We start from the raw sequence: 18,115 nt of genomic DNA, 5'->3' as shown, positions 1-18,115 counted from the left end.
AGCGGTAGGGGAAAATGATATTGATTATGGATTTGCTTGCGGGGGTATAATGAAGGGATATGACCATGCACCAAAGAAACCGCGAGAGAATAACGAGAAGAAAGGAATCACAAGCGATACTTGATCGGCATGTTCCCAAGACTTTAGCGAGCACCGTCCAGGACACCTCTCACGTCGTCCACCGTACCAAGATCGGCAAGAAAGGGTACAAGATCGGTCAGCTCTGTGTCATGCGGGTCGTTGAACCATGAAGACACTGGAACGGCATTGTTGGGGTGAAAGATATATGAAGCGGGTGAGTTGTCAAGAATGATGGTATCGGCTATTGGCCGGCCCAGTTGTGATAGATCCTAAAGAGTGGTCATGAGTGGCGTATAGAAAATTTTGGGATTACCTCACCTTGACGTAATTGCCTCTATGGTTGTAACAACTTTCTCTGAACAGACGATGCGTTACGACCTGATTAATGTCTAATTTGTCCAACACAGGATCAGCGTACTACAAAGGTTCAGAAATGAGCAATTTTATACTGTATTCAATGACTCACTTTGCTCAAACTCGCCGTGAATACTACCACTTCATATATTTCCCCCATTTTCTTCAAAAAACTATCGACTCCGGGTCGTTTGATCACGTAGACATTGTGCCAGTGGTACTCAATCTCCACAGGAACAACATAGTCAGCTTGCTGTATCGACTACCCCCAAACGTCAACATCAGAACGGGTGCAAAACATGTAAGACCTACTTTGAAGCTACTGTGCACGAGTGTTTCGTCCAGATCGAGAACAAGACACTTTCGTCCGACGTGTTGTGGCGCGATGGGCGGTAACAAAGGTTTGGGAACGCCATCCTGAAGGGTATGAAAACTTGTACGCAAAAAAATGACAATGACTTACGGGACCTATGGGTATACCGGCACCACCATTGATGATCAACCTCTCCTCCTCATCCTCCAATTCATCGGCGTTATTGACATCATCCATGTCTTCATCTTCCGTAAAGCTGGTACCCTCAGATTCATCTCCATCTCCAGCTCCAGCAGACAGAACGGCAGAATGCCTTTTGTTTATTGTACCTGTGGCTCCAGGTGGGACAACAGCACCAGAAGTCATACCCTCGGTCTCCGACTGGGGAAGTAAATGCGTCGTCGGCGTCGGGGGTAAGATGACCTCAGCATCAGGTGCTCGTGGAGGAGGACTGGTATCCAGAGGCGGGAGATCGCCTGTAGATGCTTCCTTTGTATCCTGAGTGTCTGCTGGCGGATCGGCTTTAGGTAGCGGTAAGGTCGACGGGACATCGGTAAGGGTCTGCTCGGGAGCCTTGGTTTCGGGCTTCTCTCGTGACGAGGGCAGGGGAGCCGAGGGGATATCAATGTCGACAGACGCGGAACGAGGGGAGCTGGGGACGCAGGGAATAATTTTACGTATGAATCTAGTGAAAAAGGATGGTTTAGAACCACGTTTGCTTTTGGATACTTTTGGACCCTTCGCGCTTTCGGAAGGAGAAGAAGCGGGACCCTCTGTCGTCGAAGACGCCTGCGCTTTGCGACGCGATGCGGCCCCATGAGGATGAGTCCCGGTCAACGTCGTCGAAAGCGAGCCATCCTCAGGTTTCTCTGGCTCTTTCTCGTCGGTCGTCGTTGCATCGACATGATTCGGAGAGGCGACCGTCGGTTCCGCCGGCTTCTGCGATGTTGACGAGGGAGCCTGCCCTTGTTCGTCGCCTGTGTCGGCGGGAGGTGACGCTACAGCGTCATCAGACTCAGGGACGGCAGTAGTACCATTGGCACCTTGAGATGGACTGTCAACCTGCACAACACGCCACGGACGCTGTTAGAGACGGTCAAGGCAGCTAGAAGGATGTTACCTTTGTTGACGACGACGGATCAGACGACTGCGAGTCAATTTTATCCTGCGCCGTAGGAACGTCAGACGAAGGCACAGAGGGCGCGGCCATAGGATAGAGAAAGAAGGAAGATGCACGCTAGCGCCGAAGAAACGAGGTACGCTGCCCTTTGCATTATGATTAGGTAACCATTTTTTTCACACGATCCATACAGCCATCGTATTTTCTATTACGCTCTAATCTAGTACTGCATACTTCTTCAAATGTTCAGGTATCGAGTCTGACAGTCCCTTCACTTCCAACCACTTTTTTGAGAAGAGACGGCTCTGGTATCTATAGGCACCGTCACAAAGAATAGTGACGACTTTCGAACCTAGTAAGAAGAGATTAGATAGACGTGTTCAAGCACAAAGGACGATCAATACCTTTTCCGAGTCTTTCTGCAAGCTCCACGGCACCAACCACGTTCAAAGCTGAGCTGGCACCGAGATACAGACCTTCAGTATCCAATAGCTCGTAGAGCATGGCGATACTCTTCGTATCTGGTACAGTAAAGGCGCCGGATAACTCATTCACAAGGGTCCCCAGATTGTTAGTAATCCTTCCTTGACCGATGCCTAAGTATTGAGTCAGCGACACGAGGTGATATGACGGGAAAGACAAATAACCTTCGGTGATGGAACTTCCAGATCTCTCTACAAGCTTTCCCCCACTGCTGACATAGCTCGTCAAGACACTCCCCGGAGGATCAGCCAGCCAGATTTGAGTTTTTCCCCCGCTTTTCTCTTTGAGATACTTGCCTATGCCGGCTAACGTGCCGCCTGTACCCGTTGCGCAAATGAATCCGTCCAGGTCACCACCAGTCTGCTCCCAGATTTCCGGGCCGGTAGAAACATAATGTGCATTGGCATTGGCGGTATTGTCGAACTGGTCTGTCCAGATAGCATTCGGAAGATCCTTGGCAAAATCACGGGCTTGGTGGTTGTAGTTCTTGGGATCATCGTATGCTACAGCAGGCACGGGGTACACCTCAGCTCCAAGCATTCGCAACAAGTCAATCTTCTCCTGACTCTAGGGTAGAGATGAGAGAGTGAATGTATTATCATTGAGCTGAAAGACATACCTGTGTATTCGGCATGAAGATCACGCATCTGTAGCCTCTTGCTCGACACACATGGGCCAGTCCAATACCAGTATTACCTGCTGTACCCTCAACGACAGTACCACCGGGCTTCAACCTTGGTGTGAGGATCAGTAAGCTTACAGACCCCGTAGCCAGCATGATACTTACAGGCCCCGTTCCTCGGCATCTCGGACTACACCAAGTGCTGCACGATCCTTGACGCTACCACCGGGATTCTGGAACTCAGCTTTGCCATATATACTGGAGCCAGTTCGTTCCGAGAGCGTTTTTAAGTAGATCTAACCGTACTGAGTGAGAGAGAGACCCAGAATGAATCGAGTCCGTCCTTACTAAGGGTGTCTTCCCAATGGCCCCCACGAAGCCATCGACCGGACCTGTGGAGAACGATCGACGTATACTGGCTCTCGCTGCAGAAAACATGAAGGAAAGGGCTGGTCAAGGTTAACCAATGCACCTGCCGGCTCGGACGCCATTTTGAACGATGTAGCACAAAGCACGACATCTTAGATAATCCTTTCTTTCGAGTCTAGATCACGCGATGTTCCGAAAAAAAGAGGACCAAGATGCGAGATATATGCGGCGTTCCAAAAAAATCTACATACAGAGACAATTGATATGAAGCTGGGTCGACTGAGCAACAGTATGGCATTAAATGTGTATAGAAACCGCGCCAGAGGAAACATGAAAGAGAACATAGAAACTGAGATGATAACAGTTGGAACGACAAGGGAAAGGGTGAAAGGGCATGAGGTTATGAACGAACATCCATCCATACGTCGCTATGTCGTAGATGCACCTGGTGCAGGCCGTGAGTAGTAGTGGTAGTGTCGGGAAAGGCAAGACGTGAATGGTATGGGTATCCTGAAAGGCGTTTCTAACAGTGAAAGGAGGGGGTCGCGAACGACTACGGTTGTCGCTTCTTGACATTTTGTGAGAGCCACTGAAGACCTTCGAAAAGACCTTCGCCGGTCGTTGCACAGCTGGTGGCAGACATTAGCCCTAGTCCCAACAAGACTAATATTCCTGCATACCTTGGGTGAACGTACCACGACCTGTCCCGCATTCGGTGTAGGCCGAGTTTCTCAGTAACTTCAGCAGGTGACATGGCTAGGGGTAGCGTGCAAATGTGAATTGTAGCAGCGTCCAGATTCAGATGCTACATACCTCCCGGAAGGTCCTGCTTGTTGGCGAATACAAGCAAAAGACATTCCTTCATTTCCCGGTCACTTAATATCCGGTGCAGTTCTTGCTTGGCTTCATCAATTCGCTCCCGGTCTTGGCTGTCGACAACGAATACCAGACCCTGTGTGCCTGTGTAGTAATGCCTCCACAATGGCCGAATCTTGTCTTGGCCTCCGACATCCCAGACGTTGAATTTCACGTTCTTGTAAGTCACCGTTTCTACATTGAATCCAACTAGAGAAATTATGGAGTTAGAATGATGTGGGACCGCAGAGAACCGTTGAGGGGGGGTGACACGTTGTCTCTAGGCTTAAAGATAAGGGCAAGCGCACCTGTTGGTATAGTGGTGACAGATTGGTTCAGTTTAAGTTTGTACAAGATAGCTAATGGGATTGCAGCATTAGAACTAGAGCAGGCTAGTATTCGCTCTGCACTCACTTGTCTTCCCAGCAGCGTCCAACCCCAACATCAACAATCTCATCTCCTTGTTTCCGAATATCTTCCCTGTGAGAGGTAAAGAGGTAAATAAACGGTACGTTGGAATTAATCGTCAGTACGGTTTCGTTGTTACACAGCAGCGGCATTCTCACCCAGTGCCTTTGAAAGATTGGCACCCATGATAATTTCTTTGGATGGTTTTAAAAGAAGAAAGTAAGGAACGACGTAAGGGCGGATAGCGGCCGCAAGCAAGGAGATAAAGTAGTGGCAGGAGACAAGTTTGACCGAGAAACCAACAGCCGATTCCTTATACCGTGACAAACAACTGTCACATTCAAGCTCATCAAATTGGCCCAACCTTTGACCGCCCAAGATGGTTCTAAATATTAAATAATAGGTATACCGGATTAATGTCAATAGATGGGCATATATTAATACAAAGGAATGGCCAAAATCCAAAGTCCTGCATGTGTTCCAAGCGAATAAGTGCATGAGAAACGACGGCTAATGCTACAAAGAGGGTGGAGTCGTGGCTTTCATCTGCGTTTGACTAAAAACCTTCAGCCATCCATCACCCATATCCTTCTTCAAGGCCTCAATCTTGCGCCTGTACGCATCGGCATTGTCATTGATCTCTTCCCCTTGGATATCCTCTCTATCTGAACCCAGGGTAGCGGGTTCGTATACAGACGCAGTGACGCGAGCACGGCGTGCCGCAGATTTAAAAGACAGTGTATGCGAACCACGTGTCCGAAGAGACTGTGAGCTGATAGAGTTGGAAGACTTGGGCTGAATATCCGGGAAACCAGATGATTGGGTTGGAGAGACTGGAGCAAGATCAGTGTGATGACGAACATGCTTTGACGGGCGAGCGGGCCGCTGTGGTGAAGCCGGTGTGCTCGAGGATTGTGCTTCCTGAGGGTGAGGATTGAGGTTGGCATGATCTCCTGCAACAAGTTCTCCCCCCTCTTTCTCCAGGAGCGTTTCGAACCGACTCCATTCCTTCGTTGGGCCTAAAGGGCTCGTGTCTCTAGGCTTCTTGGGCTTTGCTTTCGCCTTCGCCTTCGCCTTACCTGACCCATCGGACCGAGTGCGTCGATGAGAGGAGCTCGCCATGCTACCATCACTGATGTTGCCATCTAGATCGACTATCCGCTTTACTTTCTTCCGACGCGCCTTTCCTCCGACTCCTACAGCACCTACGGGGGCAAGATGTGGAGAACCAGGGGTTGAAGTGGAAGGTGATGGTTGTTTGCCGGCGTGGGGTACCGCGTTAGGCGATGAATGATGGGAATGAGGATAGGCATGGCCAACAGCAACTGTGGGCGGCGAGTAGGCTACGGACAGCGGACGAGACGAAGACATTTGCTCTGGCGGTGGTATAGTCAGGTTCCGTTTCTCGTAAAAGCCTGGTAGTGATCCATCAAGAGTAATGGTCTTCCCTTCTTTCCAGAAGAAGTCAAAACAGGGAATCCTGTATCCTTCGTCCTCTGTAAAGGGATTGCCTTCTACCCAGACTTCCGTAATGTTAGGTAGAGGCGCCAACCTTCCAATCTCAGCACAATCATCAAGGGAGTTGTAGCGTAAATCGACGCGCTCCAATGCGTGCAACCGCTCCAGCCCACATATTGATTCGAGGCGATTGTGAGAAAGGTTCAAATGAAGAACCTGTCCTAAATTGAGATAAATTCCGAGAACAGAGTCAATCATGTTATCTGAGAGATTGAGGGAGACAAGGTTATAAAGAGAACCGAGGCCAGAGGGGACAGATACAAGAAGATTTGACGACAGATCCAAATGGACCAAAGATGTGAGATGGGGTATTAATTCCGCTGGAAAAAAGGCCAAGGCATTGTCGGCAAGGGACAGATGTTTAAGAAAAGCCCATTTAAGGGAAGAAAGCTGGGGTAGTGGTGTGACGGTGCCATTCTGTGGCACAGAAGAAACTTCGTGGTTAGGGTTCTCACCGTCCTCGTCCTCCGGCACAGAGTTTGGTAACTGAGTGGAATAGAAAGATGACCGTCGTTCCGGCCCACGGGGGATTCTTCTATGCCGCTTCCGACTGGTACTTCCATCTCTTCTAGCTTGGTCATCAAGTACCGCCCCAATGAAAATGTCTGATATGTCCTCAAGCCCGCTCTTCTTTATCTTCAAACTGCGCAAACTTTCAGCAAGTCGGTCCCACCCAAGCAGTGAACGAGGATCGATATCAACACACTCCAAGCTCTGCAGGTTCTTGAATGCATTAAGGGGGATAGCATTTTCATTGGGAGGTTCATTTGCGAGTTCGGAAATCATTTTCCGACCTGGGGCAGTGACGGATAAGGCGGGTAGCTTGGTGAAACTACTGTAGATGTATTTGAGTTCCGAATCGAGAGACGGTTGTTCCGGCTTCCCCCACCATCCACCCCCAAGAGAGAAGGATGATACTGCAGATAGGGAAGAACGAAATGAAGCGAGGGAAAGGGTTTCAGACTTGTCGGTATCAGGGAAGAGGTTTATGTAACTCATTGGCCTGGAGGGAGCATCGACGCGGACATCAAGGGTTCCAATATCGATACCGAGGGCCTCAAGGCGCATGAGGAGATAGAAGAGATGGTGGGTGTCTATGGACAAAATGATGGGCTTGACTGGGGATGCAGGGGCAGCGTCAGCGCCAAACCACCCTAGTGGATTGAAGAGAGAAGCAGCATCCGGTGCAGGCTGGCGAGGTCGACGTCTGCGAACAAATCCGGCTTCGGCTAGATTCTTTTCATTGTTACGGATAAAGCTGGCTATCCGTCGAATGTAGTCGTCGCCTAGTTCGTGAGCCATTGTATTGGCTGTTTAGAACGCTGCAGCAAGCAAAGTATTAGCTGTATGCCAGTCGAATGTGCACAGACATACGAAAAATGATGCAGATAATTGGATAGGGCAGCAGCATCAACACATGAGTAGCAGCCACGGCATTCGATATGGGCATTGGCAATGGAACGCAACCTGCCCCGATGAGCATGATGTCACGTCACGCAGGATGAACGGCAGGTCACGGTCACGTCCTATTACGCGTCAATCTTTCCCAATAATCCTGTCTCCGTACTACATCCTTCCATCCCCCGCCATCCGCTTCTCCAGCTACTTTCAGACATGAAAGTAACCGTAAAGACGACCCAGCAAAAGGTCTTCCAGGTCTGTTTCTTGTCGTCGCCTTCTTTGCCATCGCCATTGAACCCTTGTCTAGATTGACGTTGAAGATGAGGAGACAATAGGTGCTCTCAAGAACAAGATACAGGAGGCACAGGGCCATCCGGTTGCGAGCCAGAAAATCATATATTCAGGCAAGTTATCAATTCCATCACTGGCCCCTCCTGCTCACTTGATACACAATCGCAGGCAAAATACTGGCCGACGATAAGACAGTAGGATCATGCGGTATCAAGGAAAAGGACTTTTTGGTCTTGATGGTGTCCAAGGTTGCTTCTTTTCCCCTTTACCGTGGGATGATACCGATTCGCATTTGTTCAGCCTAAACCGACACCCACGCCTATGCCTCCCACAGCATCATCCAGCGGCGTAACAGCAGCCCGTGCTGCACCTCCTCCGGAAGCGGCACCTGCGCCTGTAACGACGCAGCAGCCTGCTCCTTCCTCTGCTCCAGCTCCAGCTCCGGCTCCAGCTCCTGCGGCATCTGCGCCAGCTCCAGCTCCAGCTCCAGCTACCTCTACCCCCGCCGCCTTCGGCGATTCGAGCTCTTTTCTAACCGGAGATGCGCTACAGTCTACAATCAACAGCATGACTGAAATGGGATTTCCGCGGGATCAAGTTCTACGTGCCCTCAGAGCAAGTTACAACAATCCTGATCGTGCTGTAGAGTACCTCATGAATGTACGCTTTCATTACATGGTAGACCTTTATTGGGCTAACCGTTGTATGTAGGGTATCCCGGCCCATCTAGAATCAGAGGCCGCGGGAAATGCCCCTACAGTGCCTTCCCACTCTGCTGGTACCCCTGCTGCTGCAGTTCCCGCTGCAGCTCCGGCGCCAGCACCTGCCGCCCCACCATCAAACCAGCCGCAAAACTTGTTCCAGGTGAGCCCAATAAGTATCTTTTGTTTTATAGCAATTTAACCACCATGTTTTCCAGCTTGCCCAGCAACAGCAACAGCAAGCCGCCGCCGGTGGAGGTGGCACCGGAGGTCTCGGAGGAGCTCACGGAGGTCAATTAGACCTCGCTGCTCTACAGAACAGCCCTCAGCTTCAACAACTTCGTGAACACATCGCTCAAAACCCTAATCTCATTCAACCTCTGATCCAACAACTTGCTACGAGCAATCCTGCCCTCGCTCAGCTTTTGGCTCAAAACCCAGAAGCATTGATGCAACTGCTTGGTGTTGGTGAGGGCGATTTTGACCCTGAGGAGGGCGATATTCCGCCTGGTGCTCATGTTGTTAGTGTAACGGAAGAGGAAAGGGCCGCGATCCAGCGTGTAAGTTGACAGAAGTATGATTTCAAATTCCATAACTCATAACACTTATAGCTCGAGGCTTTGGGTTTCCCTCGTCAGGCTGTCCTCGAAGCATACTTTGCGTGCGACAAGAATGAGGAACTTGCGGCCAATTACCTTTTTGAAGGTGGATTTGACGATTAAATAATAGTGACATTGTGTATTCTTACTTGCCTGTCTCATTCTTCGAATCTAAAGCTCTCGTGTAAAATATGTAGGAAAACGGACGACGGCCTTTTGCTTCCACTTTTGTTCGACATCGACGCCACGCACACCATCTAAGCTGTATGAATTTTTTTTGTGACAAGTTACGAAGGTACTTACCCGAACCAATCACCCTTGCGGGAGCACGGACCGTTGATGGAACGTTACTGGTTGTCTCCACTTTGCTTCCGCCAATGTAACTGGCCCGCACGTTCGTTGGAACGCTGGTAGCGACCTCCTTGACTCGTGCGCATTCTCCCCTATGATTAGTCCAACGAAACGTTCTCTGCCTTATTTTCGTTTAAAACCGCTGGGGATTGCTTGGTTGACCTTTGTTCGAAATGCCCTCCATGCTACCCTTCCGGCCTGACTGGTCGTTCTCCTCCGCACCGGTAATTGCGCTTGCTTGCATCGTCGTCCTTTTCTGTCTTGGACGATTCACCGCTCAGCTACGTTTTATCTGGTACTGCTTCATTCGCCCCATCGGTGCCAACGACCATAAATCCAGACTGGATAAGGTGCAATACATTCACCGCCTAAACTATGTTTACAACTAAGACTGCTACAGTTCTACCAGGGTCAAGCAGATGTATATGATGCTACTCGTAACGGACTTCTTCGTGGTCGAAGGACTTTGCTGAACCTCTCCGCTGCACATCTCAAGGAACTGAGAAAGTCCCATCCCGGTGAACGACTGGTCTGGGTTGATATTGGCGGCGGGACAGGTCAGCCTCATTCAAACGTTCGTTCGCTTCATTTCATAATCATACTGATCATTCCAGGATATAACATCGAACTCATGGATAAAATTTTTCCCATCTCCGAATTCGACGCTGTATATCTCATCGACCTTTGTGAGCCCCTTCTCCAGGTCGCAAGAAGCAGGTTCGCAAAGCGGGGCTGGCACAACGTCACTGTATTGTGTCAAGACGCTTGTGACTTCTACCTTCCAGAATGGTCTGCTCAAGGCATCAACCCGCAGGGTAGCGTCAGCTTCGTCACGCTCAGTTATTCGCTATCTATGGTATGTCATGTCCATTGTTACGATTGACATCTCTGAAAGACACCACAGATACCCAATTTCTATACCCTTTTAGACAGGATCGACCATGTCCTCTCACCTGAGCGAGGCCTGATCGGTGTTGCGGACTTCTACACCGCTGGTAAGCAGCCATTGCTTCACGAGAAAGCTATTGGTGGTGTTAGTAAAGAATGCGGTTGGCTTTCCCGATGGTTCTGGCAAATTTGGTTTGATTTTGATCACGTACTACAACTTTGCAATATCTGTGGAAAATGTTTCTGAATCTCGCTCACAGGTATCGCTCAGTCCGGCGAGACGTGCTTATCTTGAATATCGCTTTGGAACGGTGCGTCAATTATTTCTCATCATAACATTGAGGCCTAACCCAGAGCCTTTCAGATTAAGAGCTACAATGGACGCAATCGCTTCATTGTTCCTTTCATCGTCAGGATGTAAGTACTTGTTTTGTCGATTCTTGTTACCATTGCTTAGTAGACTTAAGACCCTACTATGTCTGGCTCGGACGACCTCGTTCGTGTGATGTCTCAAGGTTCTGCCATGCTTTTGAGGTCGAGGGCGGAAACATGATTGGCAACTGCTCTCCGTCAACATTCGTTACGCTGAAGGAAACTGACAATGCTGTTCCTCCGCTGGAGATTGGGGAACCTGCTATTCCTTTGACCAAGAAACCGGTATCAAGCAACCATGATATGGTCATTGATGTAACGCCTCCCCTGAGCTCTTTCCACTATCAAATCAAGAAGGTAGGATGACACTACTTTCTTATTAAATTTACTTATTCCGCATCAGCCTTGGAGACTACCTTATTATGACCACCCCGTTCACAAAGAGTTTAGAACATTTATCTACTCTTTCACATGGGTAGGTCTTTTCTAATGATCATCAGCTTTATTGGCTTGAAAGATTGTCTCCGCATATCAGGAAGATCCATTTGATGATATGAAACATCTCCAATTAACCAGTACCGACTCGATGTTTGTTATTACATCCGCCGGCGACAACGCACTACACTATGCCATAGCGGCAAGTCCGAAGAGGGTTAGTTTTCCGCGTGTCGTCATCGTTTCCAACTCTAAGTGTTATTTTAGATTCATTGCGTGGATATGAACCCATGGTAAGTGCGGGACGCTCGAAACCCGTCGGTGTTTCGTTGACATGCCCCCTCCTTCAGCCAGGGACATCTTCTCGAACTCAAGCTGGCATCCATACAAAGTCTCGCGTATTCGGACTTCTTTTCTATGTTTGGAGAAGGCAGGAACGCCAACTTCCGTTACCTTTTGGATTCCAGAATATCTCCTTACCTGTCCTCAAGTGCATATCAGTTTTGGCAAATCAACTCTGATGCGTTCTCTTCATCATTTTACCTCAGCGGGTACAGTGGGTGGGCGCTGAGGGTTGCTAAGGTGATTTTCAAATTGGCCAGAGTTGACCAAGACGTCAAGAAGTTATGCGAATGTGATACATTGGAGGAGCAGGTCAAGATTTGGAAGGAGAGATTGAGGCCAGTTCTGCTGAATCCGTTGGTCGTGACGCTTCTACGAAGTCCGATCTTCTGTTGGAATGCGCTTGGCGTACCTATGAATCAGCGACAAATGCTTCTTGACGAAGGTGACGGAGACCCACGTTGATATGATCCAGGACGCTGATATATTGTATCAGGCGGCGTCTATGAATATGTGAAGGACACCTTAGATCCGGTCGTGTCTACGTATCTCTTCAAGACATGCAATTACTTCTATCTACTTGTAAGTGTCCTGACAACATCTCATTCCCAATCCCGAGTATCGTCCTCTTAGGCTCTGTTGGGCCACTACACCCCATCATCATGTCCGGCTTATCTGACGCCCTCTGGGTTTAGTGCGCTGAAAGCCAATGATGGCAAAGCATTAGATGCATTTCGGTTGCATACTGATTCTATCGTGAAGTATGTGATATCTCTTCGTAGTAGTCCGGATGAACTGATTGTGCGCCAGTGTCTTGCGCGGTCTTCCTTCTGATACCCTTACGCGCGCGCTTGTCATGGACCACTTGGACTGGTTCACACCGGGTTCTCAAGATGTAGACGACGAAATCGCGGAACTTTATCGCGTGATTCAGCCGGGCGGATTGGTTTTCTGGAGGTCGGCTGCAAGAATGCCTTGGTACAATGATGTGTAAGTGCCACCCAGCAACGAAGATGCACGGCCTGATGTCTTTAGTTTCAAACGCTCCGGGTTCAACGTGACGCCAGTGTCAATAAGAGGTAGTCCAGCACGGAAAGCAATCGATCAGGTTAATATGTGTGTATTCAAATTCTAGACCTATGTAGAACGTGTCCTCATGGTTTCTCCTTATCAAGGTATGCCTCATGTTGGAGGGCGATGAAGATGGAATAGCGGTACCGTAACTAGTAACCCGGGTACGGGATCTGTACGTTATGAATGGATGAGTACCTGACCTGGCTCAGGCTGGTATAATGTGTACGGAGATGACGTGGAGAATGCTATTTACGCTTCGACTGCGTTGGCAAGTGTGATCATAGAAGCATCACCAGATGATGGAGGAACCAGGGCGGCAGGGGGAATCACAAAATTTGCTACTGGACGTGCTAGGCTGCGACTTTTGCAGAGCAAGCAAATAATACGCGTTGAATCGCACCCAGCCGACGGAGCGAGTGAAATAATCGGTTAGGTGGAGCAGCAGCGCTGCGCCGTCGTTGGCACGCAGCAGGTTGGCGTGATGCGACGCACGGACCACTTCCGTTTTGGCGTGCACCGCCACCCAGATTGTTTGGTTGCGAGGGTTTGTCTTCCCGTATTATTCAAGGATCGCGCCCTTCGCTGAGCTCCTCGAGCTCGACAGTATTCACGGGTACTCGTCCTCCTCAACATTCTCTTGTATTCTGCTGCGTTTCCTTATCCTGTCTCGCGATATCATAGTGCCCAGGCGGTCTCCTATTTATCGTATCTTCTCTCCAAGTTTAGCTAGCCCCTTTGGCCTCGCCATTCCATTATCATGCTGGCCACAATGAACATATCTCAGTCGACAGCTTCCATTCACCAGAATCCACATCTTGATCTTCAGCGCGACCATGGCGAGCACATCGACTTTGACAAGATATGTCCTGGCTGTAAACTCTCCGCAGTGACGGACGATGGTGGTCTAGTCGTTGCCTTTGGGTACGTGTCGACTTGCAGTCTGTCATGTTTTCTCTTGCTTTCAGTGCTTGTCTTCATTAACACTGAATTTCATGTTCGGTCATTAACGATTATATTTTTCTCCTTGCTGATCCATCGTTCTTCTAGGCAATCGTTCTTTCACGTAGATTGCTTCAAGTGTGCCAAGTGTGGAGATAAAGTCACCGCAGATACAAATCTCCTGCTCCTTTCCGACGGTTCACCTGTATGCGCCAACTGTTCATACAACTGCAATGTCTGCAAGCTGCCCATCCTCGACGAGGCCATTATGACCGGTGACGACTCTTACCATGCCCACTGTTTCAAGTGTAAAGTCTGCAAGAACCGTATTGACGAGCTCGTTTTTGCCAAGACCAGCCAAGGCATTTATTGCATGGATTGCCACAGCGAACGGATGATCAAAATCAGGAGACATGCTCAGAAAAAAGCTGAGAGAGAAAGAGCTGCTGCAGCAGGCGGTAGCGGCTCGAGTTCTTCTCGTGAAGCTAGATATAGAAGGGACACTGGTGTAAGTGCCACTGTCCATTTCATTCACCTCATCTTCTCACAGCTCGTCTAGCGCATCTCCCCCATTGTAACTCATTCTCATGATGTGCCGGGTTCTTCAAAGTCTCATCACAACCCACATTTTGATCAACCGTCACCTTCAAATTCTCGTCATCCAGTGTCTACATCCACCCAAACTTCCGCTAAACGGCGGTCCGGGCCGTACATCAGTGACGCTTTCCAGCCCAGCAGTCAGCGGTCCAAGTCGTCGGAGAAGACCTCTCCTTCATATTTGACCTCAGCATTTCCCCTCCCTCCGCAGCAATCAATATCTGTGACTATAGCCCCGCCAGAGCCAGATACCCATTATCATTCTGACATGTCTCATCGTCGACCTCCTCTAGTACATCAATTATCTACGTTGTCAGAGCAGAGCTTTGAGCAGGAAACACCTGCCTCTCACTCTGTGAACTTGTCGCCACAAGCATCATCTGATGGACTGAGTGTACAGACCTCGCGACGTGACAAACGTCGATCCATCAATCCGGGCCTTACTCTCAGCAATTTGACGTCTCCTGTCAGTCCTGCTGCATCCCCGCCACCTACACTCTCTCCTCTGTCTGCAACATTCAATCGTCAGTCCGGTAATCGTTCTCCGACTCCTCCTGTCCACAGTGGCCGGGAATCTCCTCGAATACCATCTCCGCTTCGAGAGGATTTCAACGAGGCGGAGTCAATATCGCGGCCGTCGTCTAATGGTTCATTTCAAAGCACCACAAGTCACATTCGTCCAGGATCTTCTGCTTCACACTATAATCATTCCGAAGATGAGGGCATCTCACCTCAAATACGGGCATCGTCTTCTGAAACTCCTTCGCCAGATACGCGTCCAGGCGAAACAAGCACACCGAGAGCCAGGAAAATTAGCTCACCAAATCTTGATCATTCTCTTCGAAAGGCCGATTGACGCTGTGCGTCATCAAAGGTCCTTCGATGAACGTCCTCGAGAACGTCTTTCATCGCCCTCAAGCCCAAATTTCAACCGGATGCGATCAAGTAGTCCTTCCAGAGCGCCATCCAGAGCTGATGTGCCACACAGTGTGGAAAGTAGCACAGACACAGAGGCGGAGACAGATGAACCGATTGCGCACAGGCGATCTGAGTCAAACACGTCAATGCCACCGGCATTACCTCCCAAATCAGAGAAGGATGTATCTGCCATTCAAGCACCCTCTGAAGCAGTCTCTCCTACAAGCGATGTGGATGTTGATGCATCTAACCAGATGGATAGTGGTTCAGATGATATGTCGGAATCGTCGCCGGTAGAACAGACATCGCACGCGACTTTCATAGCACCGGCCTTACCACCCATCCGGTTTTCATTGAACACAGGTGATTTCTCGGATCTGCTCAGCTCTGTTGGCGGGATCAACGCGTTGAAATCCTTGGATCAGTTAACGAGCATCACCGAAAAGAACAAAGAGAGCATCGACGATGTTCCTTCAACCCCACCGCCTTCAGCTACTTCTATAAGAACGAATGGTGTAACGTCGACCCCAAGTAGCGATGTCACTATTATTGGATTGTCCGCGCCGGGCTATCGTAAAAATAGAAGTGTTTCGACTGACGGCCTTCGGTATGCGAAGTCGTCCTTTTTAGCCTGCTCGTCACTTACGTTATCCAAAATCTAGTGCTTCTGCCGCAACATCGTCTACGTCAACGCAAGAGCGCGAATCCTCCGAGTCGCATCCAGAATCTCTTCAAACTTTGAATGCTAATGTATCCGAAATCAATGAATCCCACTCCTCTGGCCGTATCACCTTGACAACGCCGGGGAGTGTCACCAGACCAGATGATTCCGATTTCGTACTTTTGCGGTTACAAGAAGCAATGGCTGACGCCAAGGAGCGAGGTGCTCAGCAGCTGAAACTGGACCGCGCTTTTGTCGAAGCTATCATCAAGGCCATGAATGTCAGAAGAGCAGACCTTTTCGATCTGAAGGGCAAATTCGATGGCGTCAAGGTTCGTTTTGCTCCGGAACTCTTGTTTCTTTCTAAATACCATCACAGAGAGCAAGTAAACAATACATTGAAGGATTGACTGTCGCTCAGACGGAGTATGATCGTGAGCTCAAAGCACGAAGGGAGGCGGAAGCCGAAGTCACCCGATTACGAGTCCTATTATCTGGCCAGGCGGCACGGATTACCGCGCTTTCTGGTGATTCTCGCCGACAAGAGCTTCGTCAACGGATGACCAAGGAACTTCATGATCAGCTTGTCGGGGCTGGAGCAGGATTTGTCAAAACTCAAGGTTGACCGTGACATGGCATTGGCAGAGGTCGAGGAGATATCTGCGACGAAAGGGTACGAATTCGTGTGAAACTTCTTTTCTGCTTGCTCACATTTCTTAGCTCAAGTGCGGCGGCTGACCAGCGTCCTATACATCTGAACCGTTCTCTCACGATGCGTCTTGACACGTTAAAGCTGCAGTATCAGAGAGATCTGGTTCCATTGACCCACGAGCGAGAGGCCTTATCTCGAGAGATTATGGAGCTCAAAGCTGTTCGAGACGTCTTCCTTGAAGAAACGACGGTTCTCAATGCTCGCAATGAGGAATTGGCTCAGCTCAGTGCCCAGTACGCCCGTCGGATGGATACAGTGCCTGAAGGCACCATCCAAGAACGGGGAACACGTGGTGTCTTCAATGGACAAAGGTCGCAGTCAGCTGCACCAGCCACAGACATCTGTGCAATTGCCTTCTCAAAATCCTTATGCCTCTACTACCTCTTTGGTTACTGAAGAGACGATTGCTGATATGAAAACCGTCATCAAGATTTCGAAGCCAGAAACAGAACTGCCTACGCCATCGAAAGGGAAGTTCATCAAATGGCCGGGTTCCAGAACAAAGGATCTTCCCAACCTCATAAACGTTGGCGATGGCCGCAGTAGGGGGCACTCGGAGCACAACTTCCAGCAGCTCAGTGTGCTGCGATTCACTCGATGTGATCATTGCGGAGATAAGATGTGGGGCTCCCAGCTGCGTTGTACAGGTGCGTTTCGATTGTACATTAGAACGAGTCCTGTAACTTATCTACCATGCCTTCAAGGCTGCAACATCTCCGTCCACGTGCGGTGCATAAACCATGTTCAGGTTTTGTGTACGCAGCAAAGTTCAAATCGTGATGATTCGCAAATCTTGCGTATGCTTTTTCCTGCTGTATGCAGTCTGAGTGTAAGCTAACGCCGGCGTTTAGCGCACTCAATGTTTGGCCGCGACCTTATAGAGCAGGTGTATGCTGATGCCAAAGGGAGCTCGCGACAGGTTCCGGTCATTGTTGATAAATGCATCGAAGCTGTTGACGCCATAGGTATGTTCTATTACTGATCATTTAACGCCGATTGCTCTAACGCACTGCAGCACTGGATTACGAAGGGATCTATAGGAAAACAGGTGGATCCAGCCAGAGCAAATCAATCACTCAGCTCTTTGAGCGTGGCGACTATAATGCGTTTGACCTTCGGGACTCAGACCGATTCAATGACATATGTAGTGTCACTTCCGTGTTGAAGGCCTACTTCCGATCTCTCCCTGTCCCTCTTCTGACCTATGACCTTCATGACCAATTCATGTCCGCTGTCGAAATCCGTGACTCCTCTGTTAAAAACAAAACGCTGCTCGACCTGGTGAACAAGCTGCCAAAGGAGCATTATCATACACTGCGTGCTCTGATGATCCATTTGAATAAGTACGTAGAGCTTTTATCACGTTGCATCTGTCCTAACACTACTCAGGGTTTGTCAACGGAGTGAGAGGAACTTGATGAATGCTCGGAATCTGGGCGTTGTATTTGGCCGTAAGTCTCTTCGGCGTACTCTTGCAGTCATATCTAATAATCAACCGTAGCCACGTTAATGAAATCCCGTAACCCTGGCGCGGAGTTCAGCGACATGGCTGGCAAAGCGCTTTCCATAGAATGGCTAGTGGAGAATGCGCCCCAGATTTTTGCTGAAAGCGCATCTCGATAGCTGCAGATTATACCACGCCCTCAATCTTCGTTCAACGATTTTCCATTCTAGAAGTACTTCTTTGGGTTTATTTTTTATACTATCACTC

At 49.3% G+C, this 18,115-nt stretch overlaps 8 protein-coding genes across 8 annotated transcripts; 4 read left to right on the top strand and 4 right to left on the bottom strand.

The window, feature by feature from the left end:
• Nucleotides 1-143: 143 nt before the first annotated feature.
• On the bottom strand, nucleotides 144-1,958 carry EV420DRAFT_1619754 (protein phosphatase; the record flags this gene model as incomplete). The annotated part of the gene is made up of 6 exons (XM_060475513.1): nucleotides 144-350; nucleotides 400-498; nucleotides 548-697; nucleotides 748-852; nucleotides 899-1,810; nucleotides 1,869-1,958. 6 exons carry the CDS (start codon nucleotides 1,956-1,958, stop codon nucleotides 144-146), a joined length of 1,563 nt encoding a protein of 520 aa, XP_060333261.1.
• Nucleotides 1,959-1,989: 31 nt separating this feature from the next.
• On the bottom strand, nucleotides 1,990-3,506 carry EV420DRAFT_195490 (tryptophan synthase beta subunit-like PLP-dependent enzyme). Its single transcript, XM_060481161.1, has 6 exons — nucleotides 3,322-3,506; nucleotides 3,139-3,269; nucleotides 2,971-3,085; nucleotides 2,516-2,918; nucleotides 2,273-2,464; nucleotides 1,990-2,220 (listed from the first exon to the last, which is right to left on the bottom strand). Exons 1-6 carry the CDS (start codon nucleotides 3,409-3,411, stop codon nucleotides 2,084-2,086), a joined length of 1,068 nt encoding a protein of 355 aa, XP_060333260.1. The 5' UTR covers nucleotides 3,412-3,506; the 3' UTR covers nucleotides 1,990-2,083.
• Nucleotides 3,507-3,895: 389 nt separating this feature from the next.
• EV420DRAFT_1640842 (ADP-ribosylation factor family-domain-containing protein) lies at nucleotides 3,896-4,791 on the bottom strand (the record flags this gene model as incomplete). The annotated part of the gene is made up of 6 exons (XM_060477153.1): nucleotides 3,896-3,971; nucleotides 4,023-4,098; nucleotides 4,156-4,407; nucleotides 4,452-4,556; nucleotides 4,612-4,677; nucleotides 4,764-4,791. The coding sequence occupies 6 exons, from the start codon at nucleotides 4,789-4,791 to the stop codon at nucleotides 3,896-3,898; spliced, it is 603 nt and encodes a 200-aa protein (XP_060333259.1).
• Nucleotides 4,792-4,922: 131 nt separating this feature from the next.
• EV420DRAFT_195429 (leucine-rich protein) lies at nucleotides 4,923-7,591 on the bottom strand. The gene is made up of 2 exons (XM_060481160.1): nucleotides 7,498-7,591; nucleotides 4,923-7,445 (listed from the first exon to the last, which is right to left on the bottom strand). The coding sequence occupies exon 2, from the start codon at nucleotides 7,423-7,425 to the stop codon at nucleotides 5,122-5,124; it is 2,304 nt and encodes a 767-aa protein (XP_060333258.1). The 5' UTR covers nucleotides 7,426-7,445; nucleotides 7,498-7,591; the 3' UTR covers nucleotides 4,923-5,121.
• Nucleotides 7,592-7,662: 71 nt separating this feature from the next.
• EV420DRAFT_1531730 (uncharacterized protein) lies at nucleotides 7,663-9,402 on the top strand. Its single transcript, XM_060472677.1, has 7 exons — nucleotides 7,663-7,779; nucleotides 7,832-7,928; nucleotides 7,984-8,063; nucleotides 8,116-8,475; nucleotides 8,527-8,679; nucleotides 8,735-9,076; nucleotides 9,128-9,402. The coding sequence occupies exons 1-7, from the start codon at nucleotides 7,738-7,740 to the stop codon at nucleotides 9,236-9,238; spliced, it is 1,185 nt and encodes a 394-aa protein (XP_060333257.1). The 5' UTR covers nucleotides 7,663-7,737; the 3' UTR covers nucleotides 9,239-9,402.
• A 237-nt stretch (nucleotides 9,403-9,639) lies between these two features.
• EV420DRAFT_1628686 (uncharacterized protein) lies at nucleotides 9,640-13,038 on the top strand (the record flags this gene model as incomplete). Its single annotated transcript, XM_060476071.1, has 17 exons — nucleotides 9,640-9,690; nucleotides 9,748-9,816; nucleotides 9,867-10,023; nucleotides 10,081-10,322; nucleotides 10,371-10,562; nucleotides 10,615-10,665; nucleotides 10,719-10,771; nucleotides 10,822-11,083; nucleotides 11,130-11,201; nucleotides 11,262-11,378; nucleotides 11,429-11,454; nucleotides 11,512-11,948; nucleotides 12,000-12,085; nucleotides 12,137-12,264; nucleotides 12,314-12,493; nucleotides 12,539-12,619; nucleotides 12,679-13,038. 17 exons carry the CDS (start codon nucleotides 9,640-9,642, stop codon nucleotides 12,713-12,715), a joined length of 2,241 nt encoding a protein of 746 aa, XP_060333256.1. The 3' UTR covers nucleotides 12,716-13,038.
• A 308-nt stretch (nucleotides 13,039-13,346) lies between these two features.
• On the top strand, nucleotides 13,347-14,969 carry EV420DRAFT_1640838 (uncharacterized protein; the record flags this gene model as incomplete). Its single annotated transcript, XM_060477152.1, has 3 exons — nucleotides 13,347-13,498; nucleotides 13,625-14,024; nucleotides 14,076-14,969. 3 exons carry the CDS (start codon nucleotides 13,347-13,349, stop codon nucleotides 14,967-14,969), a joined length of 1,446 nt encoding a protein of 481 aa, XP_060333255.1.
• A 208-nt stretch (nucleotides 14,970-15,177) lies between these two features.
• Nucleotides 15,178-18,027, top strand: EV420DRAFT_1640837 (uncharacterized protein; the record flags this gene model as incomplete). Its single annotated transcript, XM_060477151.1, has 12 exons — nucleotides 15,178-15,638; nucleotides 15,694-16,024; nucleotides 16,072-16,126; nucleotides 16,195-16,219; nucleotides 16,276-16,365; nucleotides 16,413-16,637; nucleotides 16,723-17,051; nucleotides 17,109-17,201; nucleotides 17,256-17,369; nucleotides 17,420-17,747; nucleotides 17,794-17,855; nucleotides 17,906-18,027. 12 exons carry the CDS (start codon nucleotides 15,178-15,180, stop codon nucleotides 18,025-18,027), a joined length of 2,235 nt encoding a protein of 744 aa, XP_060333254.1.
• Between the last annotated feature and the right edge of the window lie 88 nt (nucleotides 18,028-18,115).

The sequence above is a fragment of the Desarmillaria tabescens genome, assembly GCF_030435595.1.
Source record: "Desarmillaria tabescens strain CCBAS 213 chromosome Unknown EV420scaffold_11, whole genome shotgun sequence".
In the NCBI taxonomy this organism is placed as follows: Eukaryota; Fungi; Basidiomycota; class Agaricomycetes; order Agaricales; family Physalacriaceae; genus Desarmillaria; species Desarmillaria tabescens.
This window is presented reverse-complemented; position numbering and strand designations above follow the sequence as displayed.

Bases quoted from the DNA above. Each gene is read 5' to 3' on its own strand.
- EV420DRAFT_195490 (XM_060481161.1), bottom strand. From the start codon at position 3,411: ATGTTTTCTGCAGCGAGAGCCAGTATACGTCGATCGTTCTCCACAGGT. The intron at 2,465-2,515 runs GTTATTTGTCTT...CTCAATACTTAG, and splicing joins TGGAAGTTCCATCACCGAAG to GCATCGGTCAAGGAAGGATT. The intron at 2,221-2,272 runs GTATTGATCGTC...TCTTCTTACTAG, and splicing joins TGCAGAAAGACTCGGAAAAG to GTTCGAAAGTCGTCACTATT.
- EV420DRAFT_195429 (XM_060481160.1), bottom strand. From the start codon at position 7,425: ATGGCTCACGAACTAGGCGACGACTACATTCGACGGATAGCCAGCTTT.
- EV420DRAFT_1531730 (XM_060472677.1), top strand. From the start codon at position 7,738: ATGAAAGTAACCGTAAAGACGACCCAGCAAAAGGTCTTCCAG. The intron at 7,780-7,831 runs GTCTGTTTCTTG...ACCCTTGTCTAG, and splicing joins CCCAGCAAAAGGTCTTCCAG to ATTGACGTTGAAGATGAGGA. The intron at 8,680-8,734 runs GTGAGCCCAATA...CATGTTTTCCAG, and splicing joins AGCCGCAAAACTTGTTCCAG to CTTGCCCAGCAACAGCAACA.